The following is a 13813-nucleotide window of genomic DNA, read 5'->3' on the forward strand; positions in this document are numbered from 1 at the left end:
GAGAGGATGCTTGGGCTGGGAAAGGGAGGAGGATCGTGAGGGGAAGTTCGTTCAACGCGTGCCGTTGCTTGTTTAGCTTTTTCGTTTTTTGATTCTTCCTGCTTAGATAGTCTAACGAGTCTGTGATACGAGTTATCATCCTCTTCTCATCAGGCTTCCGATCTCTTTTTGGGTTTCTAACAGGAAAGCTCCTCTTTTTTTTTGGAGCGTTGTGGCGGAGAAGGAAGAAAGAAAAACAGTCGCTCGTGAGTCGTCGCGTTCGTCTTCCTTTCTCTTTTCGACGATAGATGGAAGAGATGAGTTCTTAACAAGTGGATCTCAAGCTTCTAAACGTAAAGACGTTCTCACCTCTCAAGCTTCGGAACCGAAATCAACAACAACAACAACAACAAACAAAAAAATAAACGAAAACGAACCGAACCGAAATCGGCACGAGCTCGTCCTCCTTCCTCCCTTCCTCCCTCCCAAACCGCCATCACCCATTCCACCCTCTTCTCTCCTCAGCCATGCCCGCCTCCCGCACCCACCGTCGAACCTTGCACCTCCTCGTCCCTTCTCCCTTCCCTACCGCCGTCCCAACCACCTCAACGAGCACCAGCACCAACCTCCCGGACACCTCCCCTCTGACGATCCCCTCTCCTTCCTCCCCTCCTCCTTCTTCCTCCTCCCTCCCAACGAAGAAACCGTCTCGAAAAGTGCTCGCTCTAGCTCGAGAACTTGCCGCTGAACGAGGGGAGATCCTTTTGGATGCTCCTTCGGGTGCTGCGATGAAGGCAGGAGGAGTGGTGGGAGCTCAGAGTGAGCTCAAGAGCGTCAAGGGAGCGAGGGAGTGGAACGGACTGTTGTGTTGGGCGAGGAAGAAGAGAGGGCCCCAGTGGGATGCTGCTAGTGAGTCCGATGCACCGTTTTCCCGTATGTTTGGAGGTGGATGGAGAGAGCAAGAGAGAGAGAAGAACGAGTCGAGCTGACCTTCCTTCCTTCCTTCCTCCGCTTCGTTTCGTTCCCAGCCCAAATGTGGCAAGTCGACTTCCTCTCCCCAGAGTACTACGAACCTTCCCTTTCCGTGCCTGCTCCTCCTCCGGTGGAGGTTCCAGCACCAGCACCACCGCCGACAGGAACAACGACGGGGACGGGAAGGACGATGGATCCGTCGGTGCGTCTCTCTCGTCTCGTCCTTGCTTTCCTCCTCTTTCGCCTTCCTTTGGCTCACCTTGTTCGTTTCGCTCGTTTGCTTCTAGGCCGAATCCTCCTCTTCCCACCAGGAGAAACCGTCCCATGCAGGAGGAGGAGGAGGGACAGCAGGAGCGTTGGACGCCCATGCGAGTTCGAGTTCGGCGAGGAGTTCGAGGAGGAGGGGTTGAGCTTGCTCGTTTTGGGTTTTATTGGGTGGTGGTTAACGATCTTGCAATGATTTTTTTTTCGGTCTTCCACCTCTGTGAAGAAGTCGTTCGTCTGGGAGCGAGGCAGAGGGCAGGAGGGGAGGGAGGGAGATGGAGGGGAAAAAAAGGACGGGACGAACGACGCGAGGTTCGTCTCGTCTTTCTCGAAGCAAGCCTTGAGAGATAGAGAGAGAGAGAAGAAGAAGAAGAAGAAGAAGGGATGGGGCATAAAGGTCGTAAAACGAGAACGTGCTATGTTTGTTGTTGATGAAGGAAGGCTACAGAGAAAAATGCAAAGAAAAACGAAACTCCAACTCCACCCTCCCTCCCTCCCTCCCTCCTCACTCGAACCCCAACGTCTCCTCCCCTTGCTCTCCTCCCAGCTCAAACCCACCACCCTCAGTCCCACCCACCTCCAACCCTCCAGCCATCCTCTCCCTCGCCTCCTTGTTCGGCCCTCCCTCGGTCGCCAACCAACCCGGATCGAACTCCCACCGCTGCACGGCCGTCGGAGGAGGGGGCAGGTCCCGGAGAGGGTTGAGTTTGAAGCGGGTGTGGGAGGGGATGTTGTCTGTCCCAACCACAAAGACACGAAAGCGGGAGCAAGAGGAATCAGTTGGGTGAAAGGAGGAAAGGAGATGGGTTGGAAGAATGGAGAACGACTCACGGATCTTCCCTTTCGAGACCTTGAGTTGACAAGCGGAGATGCGATCGAGGTCGGTGTAGACTGCGTTGAGCTGAAGAAAGAAAGAAAAAAAGACGGGCGAGGGCGAGGCGAGGCGAAGAGGAAGAGGGAAGGGTTCAGGTTCGGACGCGTCTCGTTCGTTCGTTCATTCGTTCGTTCGTTCGTCGAAGCGAAACGAAACGAAACGAGAGACGAAGCCGACAAGGAAGGCAGGAAAAGGAAAACTCACATCCTCACTCCTCCATCTAGGCGTCCTAACCTCCAAAACCTTCTTCTCGTCCCCGATTTTTCCTCTTCCTCTTCCTTTCCCCTTTCCTCCCTTCGTCCCCGTCGCACCACCCGTCCCGCTCCCTTCTGCCTCCTCCCCACCAGCACCCTCCCCACCACCCGTCGTCGTCGTACTCTTCTTCTCCTTCCCAGCGATCAAATCCCACAACCCTTCCTCCATCCTCTTCTCCCCTCCTTCTCCTTCTCCCTCCGAGGAGTACTCGGACGACATGTAGTCGATCCGAAGCAGGTTCGGGTACGTGTGCGACGTGTAGTCTGGGTCCGAGGCGGCTTTGAGGCGACGTTTTTGTTTCTGAGGGAGGGATGTTGAAGGTGCGTTTGGGAGGGCGAGGAGGAGGAGGATGGGGAGCGAGGGAAAGAAAGGAGGAAGAGAGGCAAGCGTCAGTTTTACTTTGATTCGTGAGGAAGATGTGCGTGGTAAGGGTTAGGGTTAGAAAAGGGTTGATAAGGTGAAGGAAACGTTCGAAAGAAAGGAGAGAGAGAGAGGAAGAAAAGGGAAAGGGAAAAGGACGGCGGACGAACGAGATCCTTCCTAGCCCAGCGTCGACGTCGTTTCGTGTCCCGTTCGACGTGATCCTTCTTGGAGGGGTCGGTTTCGGAGTTGAACCTGTTCACGACAACCAACAAGAACGAGGGTTCAGCGCTTCGAAAGAGGAAGAAGGAGGAAAGGAGAAGAGAGAGAGAGAGAGAAGAGAGAAGAGAGAGAGACGCGTCGAACTCGAAACTCACTTCTTGCCAAAGTTGATGAACGTCGTCTTCGCCGCCTTGAGCACCACTCCCTTGTCCAGATCCGCCTCGGGGATGTCGGTTCTAGGGAGTCGTCGTTCAGGTTGGTGGAGGGAAGCCCAGGCTTCTTCGATGACTTCGTTGACGACTTGGTCGAGGATCTTTTGAACGGGAACGAACGACGAAGAAGTCAGTTTCCGAACCGAACGCGAATGAGAAAGTGTGATGTGGCCCCACCTTCTTGTTGAACCCGTTCGTGATCGACACCCTCCAGTTGGGTCTCATCAACGGCGTCGTCCCGTCTCGTTCGTCGAAGCCAGGAACGTCAGGATCGGGGAGAGGGTCCTTGTCTTCGATCCCCATGAGTTGACGCATCTTGGCTCGGATGGATTTCTGGAGGAAAGCACCGACCGAATCAAAAAGCGAACGTGTCAGCTCTCCGGCCAATAGATGGAAGAAGAAAAGGGGAAAGAGGAGAGGAAGAGAGAAGGCGACCGACGTTCAAAGCGAGCTTCCTCCCAGCACTCTCTTTCTTCCCCGTCCCTGGATTCAACTTCTTCGACGAGCTCGTTCCCTTGACAACCTCCGATTCCTCCTCCTCGTCGTCGTCTCCGTACAACGAACGATCCTCTCCTAGAACGGAACACGACCCCAAACTGATCGGAGTGTTCCTTCGAAAGCTCGTCTCTCCTCCTCCTCCCAGCATCACTCCTCCTCCTCCACCCCTCCACCCGTCGTCGCCATGGTTACCCCTCCTCCTCTCCCTCCTCAACACCTTCCTAAGCCTCTTCAACTCGTCCTTGAGCATCTTTGGATCATCCTCCATCTCGTCCACCTCCCAGTCGTCCGACTCTCCGCCGCTGCTCCTGCTCCCTTCTTGCTCAGCTCGTTGATCCCACGTTCGTTTGGTCGACGATAAGAGCGTAGAGAGAACGTTGGTAGCGTTGAGGTTCGGAGAACCTGAAGCGAACGAGGGAGGAGGAGGAGGAGGAGGAGGGAAGAGAAGGAGGGAGGAAGCGAGGTCAGCGAGAGTGGGAGGAGGTGGAGCTGGAGCTGACAAGAGGAGGAGGGAAGGGTCCAACGTTGGAGGAGAAGGAGAAGGAGGCATCTGACGCTCAACTCGACTCGACCGGCGAGGAAAAGAGAGAAGGAGAGGTGGTGGGTGGTGGGAGGAAGGGAAGGGAGGGAAGGGTGAGCTCGAGCCTTTCGAGAAAAGGCGGGGAAGGAGATGGAGAACGGATGGAAAAGAAGGTGAGGAAAATTTTGCTTGAAGCTCAGGTTGCACTTGGAAACAGAGCTGAGTTCACCCTGAGGTTCAAGGCTTGAAAATGGGTTCGAAAACCTGCTCTCCTTCGATCCGAAAGGGAGATGCTCGAACGCGTCGTCCCCTTCTTCTTCCCTTCTTTCTCCTTCCTCGTCTCGAAGGTCTTCCACCCCTTTTTAAAAAAAGGAGCACCAGAGCAACAAGGACGCGAGATCTACATAGACTGATACATGAAATCACCGAAACCAAGGCAACAAGAGAGAAAGAAAGCACAACACACGAACGAACGAACGAACGAACGAACGAACGAGATCAAGACGAACACAACGAACACCTGATATGCGACGCCAAAAACTACCGCCACCCTATCCTCCTTTAGTTTGAAGGAGCAACCACAGCAGCCGACGCGACTCCAGCTCCTCCAGCAGCAGCAGCGGCCGCACCACCTCTTCCTCCCCTTCCACCTCGTCCACCTCTCCCTCCTCCTCCTCGTCCACCTCGCATCGCAGCAGGCGCGACAGGAGCTCCAAGAACAACGGCAGGTGTGACGTGAGCTCCTCCTCGACCTCGATTGGGGTTTCCTCCTCCTCGAGGACCGGTGGGAGGAGGTCCTCCTCCGTTCACGTTGGCGTGCCCTTGTCCTGGCTGGGGAGGACGAGGGTAGAACTGAGGACGAGGAGGACGAGCTCCTCCTTGGTTGTTGAGACCTCCTCGGAGGGTGTTTTGGAGGGTCCTGAGAAAAAAAGGAGGGCGAACGAAAAGGGAGAAAGAGTCAGAACGAGACGAGACGCGTCGTTAAAAACGAGGGAGAAGGGCTTTGAGACTCACTGAGCGTGCAGAACCGCAGCACTAGGTTGAGCAGGTCGGATCCCCTGAGCGGCCTGACCGTAGGCTCCCGTGAAGTTCTGGTTGGGTCGTTGCAGGATCGCCATGCCGGCTCGGTGCTGCTGCTGAGGCTGTTGACGAGGAGCGGCGGCGGGAGTGAAGAAGTTGTTGGGTCTGTTGGCCATAGGGTGCTGCTGACGAGGAGCAGTGGGAGCGATGGTTGGGGAGACGGGTTTGGTGGAGACGAGGAACTGCTGGTTCGTGAGGTTGAGGCAGGAGGAGAAGGGGACGGGGAGACCTCGGTATTCGGAGCATCTGAGGCGAAGAGAAGAAGAACAGAGAGGAAAGTCAGCGATGAAGGAGAGGTAGAGGAAGAGAGATTCAAAGAGCGAGATGACTCACCGTCCACCGAGAGTAGTTCCACTGATGAAGGGTGAGTCCCAAACGACGTCGACGGTCGTGGAGTTGATTCCGACGACGACTCCTTTCAGACTGAGAGGTACTCCAGCGGCTCCCGAATCCTGAACCATGACCACTCGATCTCCGAGTCGGAAGACCTGAGCCTGAAGTCGGTAGATGGCGTGAGCGGGCTTGATGATACCCTGGCGAGGAAGTCCCTTGATGAGAGCCTTCTTGAAGTGCCCGGGGTTTCGGTCGGCGTGGATCTTGTTGGCGATGGTCTCGATTCGTTCGACGGTTTCCTGCGAAGATAGAAAGAAGGAGGGAAAAGTCAGTCGTCGTCGGAGGAGAAGCGAGAAAGAGGAAAGGGAAGGAAGGGAGGACGAACCTTCTCGAGCTGCTCAGCGAAGAGTGTGACGGGCTCGAAGTTTGAAACTCCCTTCGAAGCGAGCCACTTCTTGACCTCCTGGACTCGAGCGTCGGGGTCGTCGCTCTTGGGGAACATCTCGTCAGCTCGGAGGATACCTGAGAAACGAAGAAAAGGAGGAAAGATCAGCGAAGAGTCGAACAAGATCGGCAAACAGAGTCGAACGCACTGTTGTTTTGCACGTCGAGGTTGCCAAAGACGTCTGGGAAGGTGTTCTGTGAGAGTTCAAGGAGAAACCGATAGATCAGTGAAGGTTTCTACGAGGCAAGGGTGGAGGCGAGAGCAGACGAACCTTGTACTCCTCGATCAACTTGACCGCAACGTCGCTGAACTCCCATCCTCTCTCCAACTTCCTCGAGTAACCAAGGACCTTCAACCCCTTTCCTTCAAACTTCAAGCTCAATCCGAGGTTGGTCTTGTGTCCGTCCGACGTAGCGACGAGGAGAGTAGACGTGATCCTTGAGAGTCCGAGTCCGGAGATGTGAAGACGACGGGAGATCTCGAACGAGGCGAAGTAGTGGCTCGTCGAACGAGCTTGGACGGCTCGAGTGAAGGCGGAAGTCTCGGCCGCTTGAGTGGTAGAGTACTGGTAGGAAGAAATAGGAGACAAGAAAGTCAGGAAGAGTCAAGGAAGGAGAACGCAGAACGAGGACGAGACTCACAGCAACCGAGATCGAAACAGTCGACTCCGTCGTGCTGACGACCTGAGCAGCGGCACCGTAGAGATGCTCTCCGAGGAAGAAGACGTTGGTCCTCTCGGGGTACTCGGCGGCGAGCTTGGGGGCGACTTGTTCCTGTGAGAGAAGGAGGGAGAGACGCGTTGTCAGTCGAGGTCAAAGGGAGGAGGGAGGGAGAGGTCAGAACTTACGAGGAACCTCTCGTCTTCGAATTCGACCTGAGAAACCGAGACCTGAAGAGCCTGATCGATCTCCTTGTCGGCTCCCTCGTACTCCTTGACGAGAGCTCCGGTGTCGAGTCGCTTGAGACCTGCAGGAAGGGGAAAGAAGAGAGGACAAACGACGTCAGCAAACCGAATCGAGACGCGACGAAACGAAGAAAGAAACCAAAACTCACCCTTCAAAGGTCGAACCTGAATCAAAACATCGACCGATCCGAGAACGACTCCGAACCTCTTCGAGTAGTGGTGCTCGATCCTCTCGGCCTTCCTCTTCCACTGTCCAACGTCCATCGGCGAGTGAGGAGTGGCGACGACCTTCTTGTGTCCGTTCATGATGACCTCCGAGTACCTGAAGAGCTCGTCCGTGACTCCAACGACCAGTCCCTCCCGCAAGAACGGCCATCCAGTGAACGTCCTCTTCCCGATCAGGGCCTCTGCGATCTCGCTCGACTTCTTGCCTTCGAACTCGAGAGCGGCGTCGACGTCGATGACCATCGACGAGTTCTTGGAATCCGTGTTGTGGACGTTGACTCCGTGGTATCCGAGATGAGCCGTGTGAGGAAGGGTAGCCATCGAAGGGAAACCTGCGAGGGCGGAGGCTCCGAGCTGAACTCCAGCGAGAAGTCCTTGGATGAACTCGAGTCCGTCGAGCTTAGGCATTTCGAAGGCGGAGGTGATGCAGTGACCGTGAACGATGTCGGGGAAGAATCCAGGGATGGGAGAGGGGAAGAAGTTCTCCGAGAACTCGTCGTAGGCGAATCGGAAAGCGTGTCCGTGGCCGTTTCGAGCTCGTTCCTCGGGGGAGAGCCGATGTTCTCGATCTGGGAGGAAAAAAATGAAAGGGTGATCAGCATTTGGTTCGAGAAAACTCAGTCGACGAGGAGAGAAGACGTACCACCCATAGCCTTGAGCAATCGTGCTTCGTCGATGAAGGGAATCTTGACGACAGCCTCCCACTCCTGTTTCTTTCCGTTCATGTCGGCCTCGAACTCGAGAGGGTAGAAGTCCAGGATAGGCGAGTTGGGGTCGTACATGAGGTCCTGTGCGAGAAAGAAGACGAACAAAAGAGGGTGAGACCGCGAGAAGGTGAACGAACGCGTCGAAAAAGAAGGAGGAGACTCACCCTGTAAGCGAGAGGGATGTGATCCTTACTAGCCTCAGGCAGGACACCCATCAACTGCTCGAAGGGGTGGAAGGGCTTTCCGTAGTTGAACTTGAACGTCATCTTGTCGACGTTGATGAGATCTGAGGAAAGCAAGGGAAGGAAAGAACGAGGTCAGTTCGACGCGTCTGATGCTCGAAGAACGAAACGAAAACTCACCTGAGATTCTCGGAGCGTAATGGTAGTTGTAGAACCATCCCCAACTGGCGACTCCGGTGTAGTAGTAGTGCATGACCCATTGGAGTCCCTCGATGTAGGTGTAGACGAGCTGTTCGACCTCGGCCTTGGATCCCTCGGGGTACTTGAACTCGAGCTTCTCCTGTGAGTGGAAACCGAGGAAAAAGAGCAACGGTCAGCTTATGAACTTCCAAAGATATCTCGACCGAAGAGGATCAAGGAAGGCGATGAAGGAACCAAGTCGACTCGAGAAGATTCGAAACGCGAAGGAACGGAACGAACCTTGTAGTAACCCTTCTTCCACTCCTCCATAGCCTCCTCGACCTTCTTGTCGTAAGCCTCCTCCGCATCCTCGTCGTCATCATCAACGACCTTGGCCTTGGCCCACTTCTTCAACACCCTCATCGTAGCCTCGTCTCCCTCTCCTCCCTCTCCCTCTCCCTTCCCGCCCTCCTTCTTCTTGTCGTCCGAAGACGACTCGTCCGAGCTGACTCCGTCGACGATGGCATCCTGGAAAGTAGCGACCACGATAGGCTCGTCCTTCTCGTCGACCTGATCCCAAGCGAGGTCGAGATGGAGGTCGTCTGCGAGCGCTTGAAGGATCCGTCGATCCTTGGCCGAGAAGCGTTGGTTCAAGACGAGGGAGGCGGCGGCGGTGGGTTTAGGGTTGGCGAGGATGAAGGCTTGGACAGTCTTGAAGGTAGCCTTCTGGATAGGAGTGAGGACTGAGAGGAGAACGAGATCAAAGGGAAGGAAGGGAAAGGAAGTCAACGACGAGAAAGGGACTGGACGTGCTCAACGAGGAGAAAATCGCGACTCACCGAGCTTTCCCTTGTTCCTGGCCATCTCCAAAGCAGGGACGTTCTTCTTTCCCGATCCCTTGTGCCAGTTGCTGTCGGCGTAATCCTTCTCGAAGATGTCCCTCTCGAACGTCGAGAGCTCGTTTAGAACGAGTTGAAGTCGTTGGACGTTGATCTTTCCGGATTCGTTCATGTATCCACCTGGAAAAAGAAGAAGTCGTTGAAGAAAACAGCGTCAGTTTCTCTGCTCGTCGAGTCGATGTCTCGACCGACAAGGCTGAGGCTTAACGTCTCAAACGACGTCCGAACTCACCAGCAGTAGGCAGGACCCTCTTGTATATTCCCCAAATCGTCTCCATCGCTCCCTCGTTGATGTGGAGGTTGGGAAGATGAGGCAAGAAATCGTTTCCGACGAAGACAGAGATCAAGATGAAGTCGTCGATGACCTTTTCGAGCGAGTATTCGAACGGGCACTCGGCGGAGATGGAGGAGAACTCGAGATCGAGGTACTCTCGCAGGAGTGACAGATGCATGAGGTAGAAGTTTTGAGAGTCGAGTCTGACGGAAGGGGGCACAAGGAAGGAAAAGGAAGGGAGCAAAGGGAGATCAGCTCGACGCGTCCTTCTGGTGATCGTCGCTCGGCTGGGAAACTCGTGACAGCTTCCCCATGAGTATATTGAGCGAGACGAGATGCAAAGACTCACCCTCCACCCTTTCCCTTGGACTTCCTTCCAAAGGTGACTTCCTCTCGAAGGAGGCAGAAGTGAGGGTCGTGCGAGAGAAGACCGAGCATGATCAGATCAGCGTCGAGACCGTAGAGGCAGTGTCGAGTGTTAGGGTTGCTATGATGGGCAAAGGAGTCGACAAAGTAATGTGAAGAGGAAGAGTCAGTGGCGGCGAGCGAACGAGAAACGAAAGCTAGGGAAGGAAGAAGCGTGGGACGAGAAGGACGAACTAGTGAGGTTGAGCCTTGCTCAATCGGATGTATTCCTGAATCTTGTGCTCTCCTTCTCCGGGAACCTATAATAGAGAAGAAACGGACCCCAGGTCAGCTTTCTGCCTCTAAACGTCGCGAACGAAAGACGCGACGGAAGGGACGTCGAGCTGGACTCACGTCGTGTCCACTGAGGATGATCTCAACCCCTCTCCATTCGGCGTCCTCGGCGATCTTCTTGTTGACAAAGTACTGAAGTTGAGTAGAGAGTCGAGTCATGAAAGGAGTTCCTGGGGTGAGGAACGAAGGAGAAAAGGTTTGGAGGTCAGTCGCGGGCTCTTCGTACCGACTCGGCCCCTGTCAAAACGCCATCGACCAACTCCCCAACCTCGGAAAATCTCAGGTATGCTCTGTATCAAGCTCTCGGACTCACCAGGTGTGATACAGTTGGAATCGAAAGCTGCCGTCTCAGGCATCTCCTCTCCCTTCCTCCTCGCCTTCTCCTCCAGTTCCTTAGCCTCCTGAGCGGTCCTGAATCGACGAGATCGCTGCTGGTTCATCTTGGCTCGAGGAGCGACTCCGTCGACGGCCATGAAGAAGACCTTTCGAGGCTTGATCTTTGAGAAGAGATGGTCGATGTAGGCGAAGATGGCAAGGACCATTTGCTGTTCCGTGAGTCGGAAGGAAGCGTTCCCCTCCGAGGAAGGAGGGTGAGTACAGTTGTGGATGATTCCGTTCATATCGAGGCTGTGTGTAGGAGAGGAAGGGGGATGGGAAGGAGAGAAGAGGAGGGGGGAGAGGAGGGGACGAGGTTGAGTGATGCAGAAAGACGAAGGAGGAGCAGGGATCAAGCTGATTGTTTGGACGAACTATAGGTTATCGAAGATGGGAATCGAGGTAGGAGTGATGAGCTCCGATGTGAGGGGATACCTCTCCCTATAAGAAGCAGACGAGAAAGGAAAAGGAAGGTTAGCTTGAGCTCTTCTCTCGGAAGGGAGAGAAGGGGAAGGGCGAACGAGATGTATCGGAAGAACTGAGATCGGCGAAGTGAGAGAGATGTTAGCTGGCTGCCTTCTTCTTCGAGATATGAACTAGCTCCCAGCTCGATCTCACCTTGGGGATACCTATGCAGTCAAAGAAAAGAAGAGGGAGGAAAAGGTCAGCTTGAGCTCGCCACCACTCCTTCCTCCCTTCGCGCTGGTCGTGGACTTACCCATGCTGCGATTGTTTCACGTATATATTAAACTCCTTTGAGTTAAGGATAGTGGGTTGGAGTGAGAGTGGGGAAGAGAGAGAACGAGTTAAAGTCGGTTTGTGGCGAGTTGATGGTTCTTGGGAGACTCGCTTCCTTCGACTCTCCAAAGAGAAGTCAAGCTCCAAATTCGATGCCGCTCTCTTCCTCTCCTCCACCTTCCACCTCTTCATACACAAAATGACCAGCCGAGCTTCTGAAATCAAGAATATCTGGATCGCTGCTGGAGACGGGGACGTTGAGCGAGTCAAGGTAAGTTTTGCGAAGAAGAAGAGGTCATGAAGGAGGAGAGCTGAAGAGTCGAAGCTGACCTCCCCTCCTTCCTCCTTCTGCTTCTTCAGGAGCTTGTAGAGTCCGGTATATCTTCCTTCTTGCATTCTAGACAAGAGCACGAGCTTACATACTCCTCTTTCGACATCCAGGTATCTCCGCCAACGCTCCCGACCCCAACACCTACACTCCCATGTTCGTCCCTCGTTTCGCTCCCTTCGCTCCCTCCCCTTCCTTCGTCCCGAGCTCACTTTCTGTTCTCCTTCGTCTTCCCAGGCACGCCGCCGCCTCTTACGATCAACGAGACGTTCTCACCTACCTTCTCTCGCAAGGAGGACTCATCAACGTCACAGATCAGGACGGAGACACTCCTCTTTACACCGTCGAGAGCGTGGAGGGAGCGAGGTGGCTGATCGAGCACGGAGCTGAGCCTACATGGAAGAACGGAGAGGGACTTAGCGTGAGTAATATCGTTGTCGTCTGTAGCTGCTGTACGGTGAAGGAGACGAGGGGAGGGTAGTCAGAGGTGTCGAGGGAACGAATGAGCTCACCTCTCTTGCTCCTTCCCTTACTTCAGCCCGCCGCTCATCTCCAAGAAGACTTCCCTCTCGTCGCTTCCTATCTCCGAACCATCACCAACGAACCTGCTCCCATCCCATCTGCTTCCGATACCATCGACGAGGACGACGAAGACGAGGAGCTCGACGAGGGAGAGGACGAGGAGGAGGACGCAGACATGTCCGCCGAGCTCTCAGCCGACAACCTGAGCTCGCTAATGGCCGAGCGTCTGACGGAGGAGCAGACGAGTGTATTGATGGAGCAGTTTGCGGAGGTGATGAGGAAGTGCGAGGAGGATGGGATCAACAGGGACGAGGAGTTGAAGCAGAGTGAGTCCGCTGCTTCTCTTCCTTTCCCCCTCGACTTCACTTCGCTGCTGGAGCAAAGTACTCTTGGCGTCCTGTTCTGACATCTCGTTTGTTTTCTTTCTCTTTGTTCTCTTCTCGCAGTGGTCGAAGCAGCCATCTTCCAAACCGTCGACGCTGGTCGAACCTTCGGTGCTGGACCCTCCGCTTCCTCGTCCGAGCCGGCCCCGGAAGCTCCTTCAGGAGGAGAGGGAAACAAGAGATCGAGAACGGAGCCTGGACGATAGATATCTAAAGTCGGATCTAGATTGACATGGATCTCCTGAAGACTTCTACGCGTCGAGATCGAGCATGAGCAGTGAGAAGGGAGGAGGGGAGTGCGACGAGAGCGATGAGACTGGTTTTCCTGCGAGGAATGTGTGTGAGCATATGGGGCTTTCCGGGGGATCAATTCAGGTTCAAAATTTGAGGGAAGTGGGAGGAGAGAAGGGCGCAAGGCGCGTTTCGTTTGTACCTCGCAGCGTGTCGTTCCTCTCCCTCTTCTTTGCTCTGTACTATCAAACCCTGCGGCTAGAGTCACGAGATGCTAAATTAAGGCATTTTGCCTTTCTTTCGCGCCTTGCGATCATTCTGTTCCAGGGAACCCGACTGCTTTCGAACATCATAACGAGCGCGACGCGTCGTGATCCTTTCGACTCCTGCCTCACTCGCATAACTGCTTCTTCTGGTCGACTCATGTAAATTTCAAAGATCTCTATCTGATCTTCATCCCTCTTGCCCTGTTGACCACACCACGTCGCTATCAGCTCCTGACGAGGTTGAGCGTTCGACGCGTCTTTTTACTTCTCGACGAGGATGTGCTGTATATTTACTTTCGATCTCGATCACTGCGTCAGGTTGATCCCGATTCACTAAATCGTCCTCGAGCGGGCAGACGACATGACCTCAAAGGGGCTATGTAGCTGTAGATTCGATTCAAAAGCCAACTGTCCTCGGTCTCCCTCTTCGTCCTTCCTCCCGTTCCATACTCGCCCTCGCTGACCAATTTGAGCCTTCTTCGCTTCACTCCCTTGAGAGTTTGAGCTCATTTAGTCATTCGGAACGCATCGAGGCTCAGATCTCGACGTTGTTCTTCGCGATTCGGAGAGACGAGCGTCTCGGATCTCGTCACAACTCGGGCGTGCGACTCTTCAAAGACTCTCAGATCAAGCTGTTCCTCTCGACATTGTGAGAGTAACTTCGCATCTATCTCTGATCTCCCTTGTTCACAGCGATCTCTGCTTGAGGTTCTCAAGGAGGCGAAAGACGAGCAGCGACGAGACCCGAACGAGACGCGTCCGTCTTTCTCCCTCGAGAACCGAGTTCTCCCTCTGCTTGTTGCTTGGACAAAAAGGCTTGGAGCGGGTTGCACCCTTTGCAACCAAGCACGAATCTGTATCTTCCAAATCTCATGACGGCCGGCAG

At 54.6% G+C, this 13813-nt stretch overlaps 4 protein-coding genes across 4 annotated transcripts; 2 read left to right on the plus strand and 2 right to left on the minus strand.

Annotated features, from left to right (window-relative positions):
* Window positions 1-451: 451 nt before the first annotated feature.
* BDY24DRAFT_385702 (uncharacterized protein) lies at window positions 452-1425 on the plus strand. The gene is made up of 2 exons (XM_076640003.1): window positions 452-888; window positions 1008-1425. The coding sequence occupies exons 1-2, from the start codon at window positions 507-509 to the stop codon at window positions 1409-1411; spliced, it is 786 nt and encodes a 261-aa protein (XP_076497742.1). The 5' UTR covers window positions 452-506; the 3' UTR covers window positions 1412-1425.
* A 210-nt stretch (window positions 1426-1635) lies between these two features.
* On the minus strand, window positions 1636-4235 carry BDY24DRAFT_385705 (uncharacterized protein). Its single transcript, XM_076640004.1, has 8 exons — window positions 4161-4235; window positions 3578-4038; window positions 3316-3471; window positions 3082-3239; window positions 2875-2959; window positions 2294-2644; window positions 2047-2116; window positions 1636-1950 (listed from the first exon to the last, which is right to left on the minus strand). The coding sequence occupies exons 2-8, from the start codon at window positions 3902-3904 to the stop codon at window positions 1721-1723; spliced, it is 1377 nt and encodes a 458-aa protein (XP_076497743.1). The 5' UTR covers window positions 3905-4038; window positions 4161-4235; the 3' UTR covers window positions 1636-1720.
* Window positions 4236-4555: 320 nt separating this feature from the next.
* On the minus strand, window positions 4556-11300 carry XRN1 (chromatin-binding exonuclease XRN1). Its single transcript, XM_076640005.1, has 23 exons — window positions 11178-11300; window positions 11078-11088; window positions 10981-10997; window positions 10835-10900; window positions 10398-10711; window positions 10145-10254; window positions 9986-10050; window positions 9735-9872; window positions 9344-9588; window positions 9052-9231; window positions 8513-8955; window positions 8213-8372; window positions 8015-8136; window positions 7787-7931; window positions 7068-7712; window positions 6862-6980; window positions 6656-6787; window positions 6286-6579; window positions 6163-6208; window positions 5955-6091; window positions 5570-5868; window positions 5171-5482; window positions 4556-5075 (listed from the first exon to the last, which is right to left on the minus strand). The coding sequence occupies exons 1-23, from the start codon at window positions 11179-11181 to the stop codon at window positions 4718-4720; spliced, it is 4362 nt and encodes a 1453-aa protein (XP_076497744.1). The 5' UTR covers window positions 11182-11300; the 3' UTR covers window positions 4556-4717.
* Window positions 11301-11320: 20 nt separating this feature from the next.
* On the plus strand, window positions 11321-12833 carry BDY24DRAFT_385737 (uncharacterized protein). The gene is made up of 6 exons (XM_076640006.1): window positions 11321-11468; window positions 11558-11573; window positions 11639-11681; window positions 11763-11946; window positions 12064-12373; window positions 12494-12833. Exons 1-6 carry the CDS (start codon window positions 11397-11399, stop codon window positions 12634-12636), a joined length of 768 nt encoding a protein of 255 aa, XP_076497745.1. The 5' UTR covers window positions 11321-11396; the 3' UTR covers window positions 12637-12833.
* Window positions 12834-13813: the final 980 nt, after the last annotated feature.

The sequence above is a fragment of the Mrakia frigida genome (assembly GCF_051309035.1).
Source record: "Mrakia frigida strain ATCC 22029 unplaced genomic scaffold BDY24scaffold_11, whole genome shotgun sequence".
Lineage (NCBI taxonomy): Eukaryota > Fungi > Basidiomycota > Tremellomycetes > Cystofilobasidiales > Mrakiaceae > Mrakia > Mrakia frigida.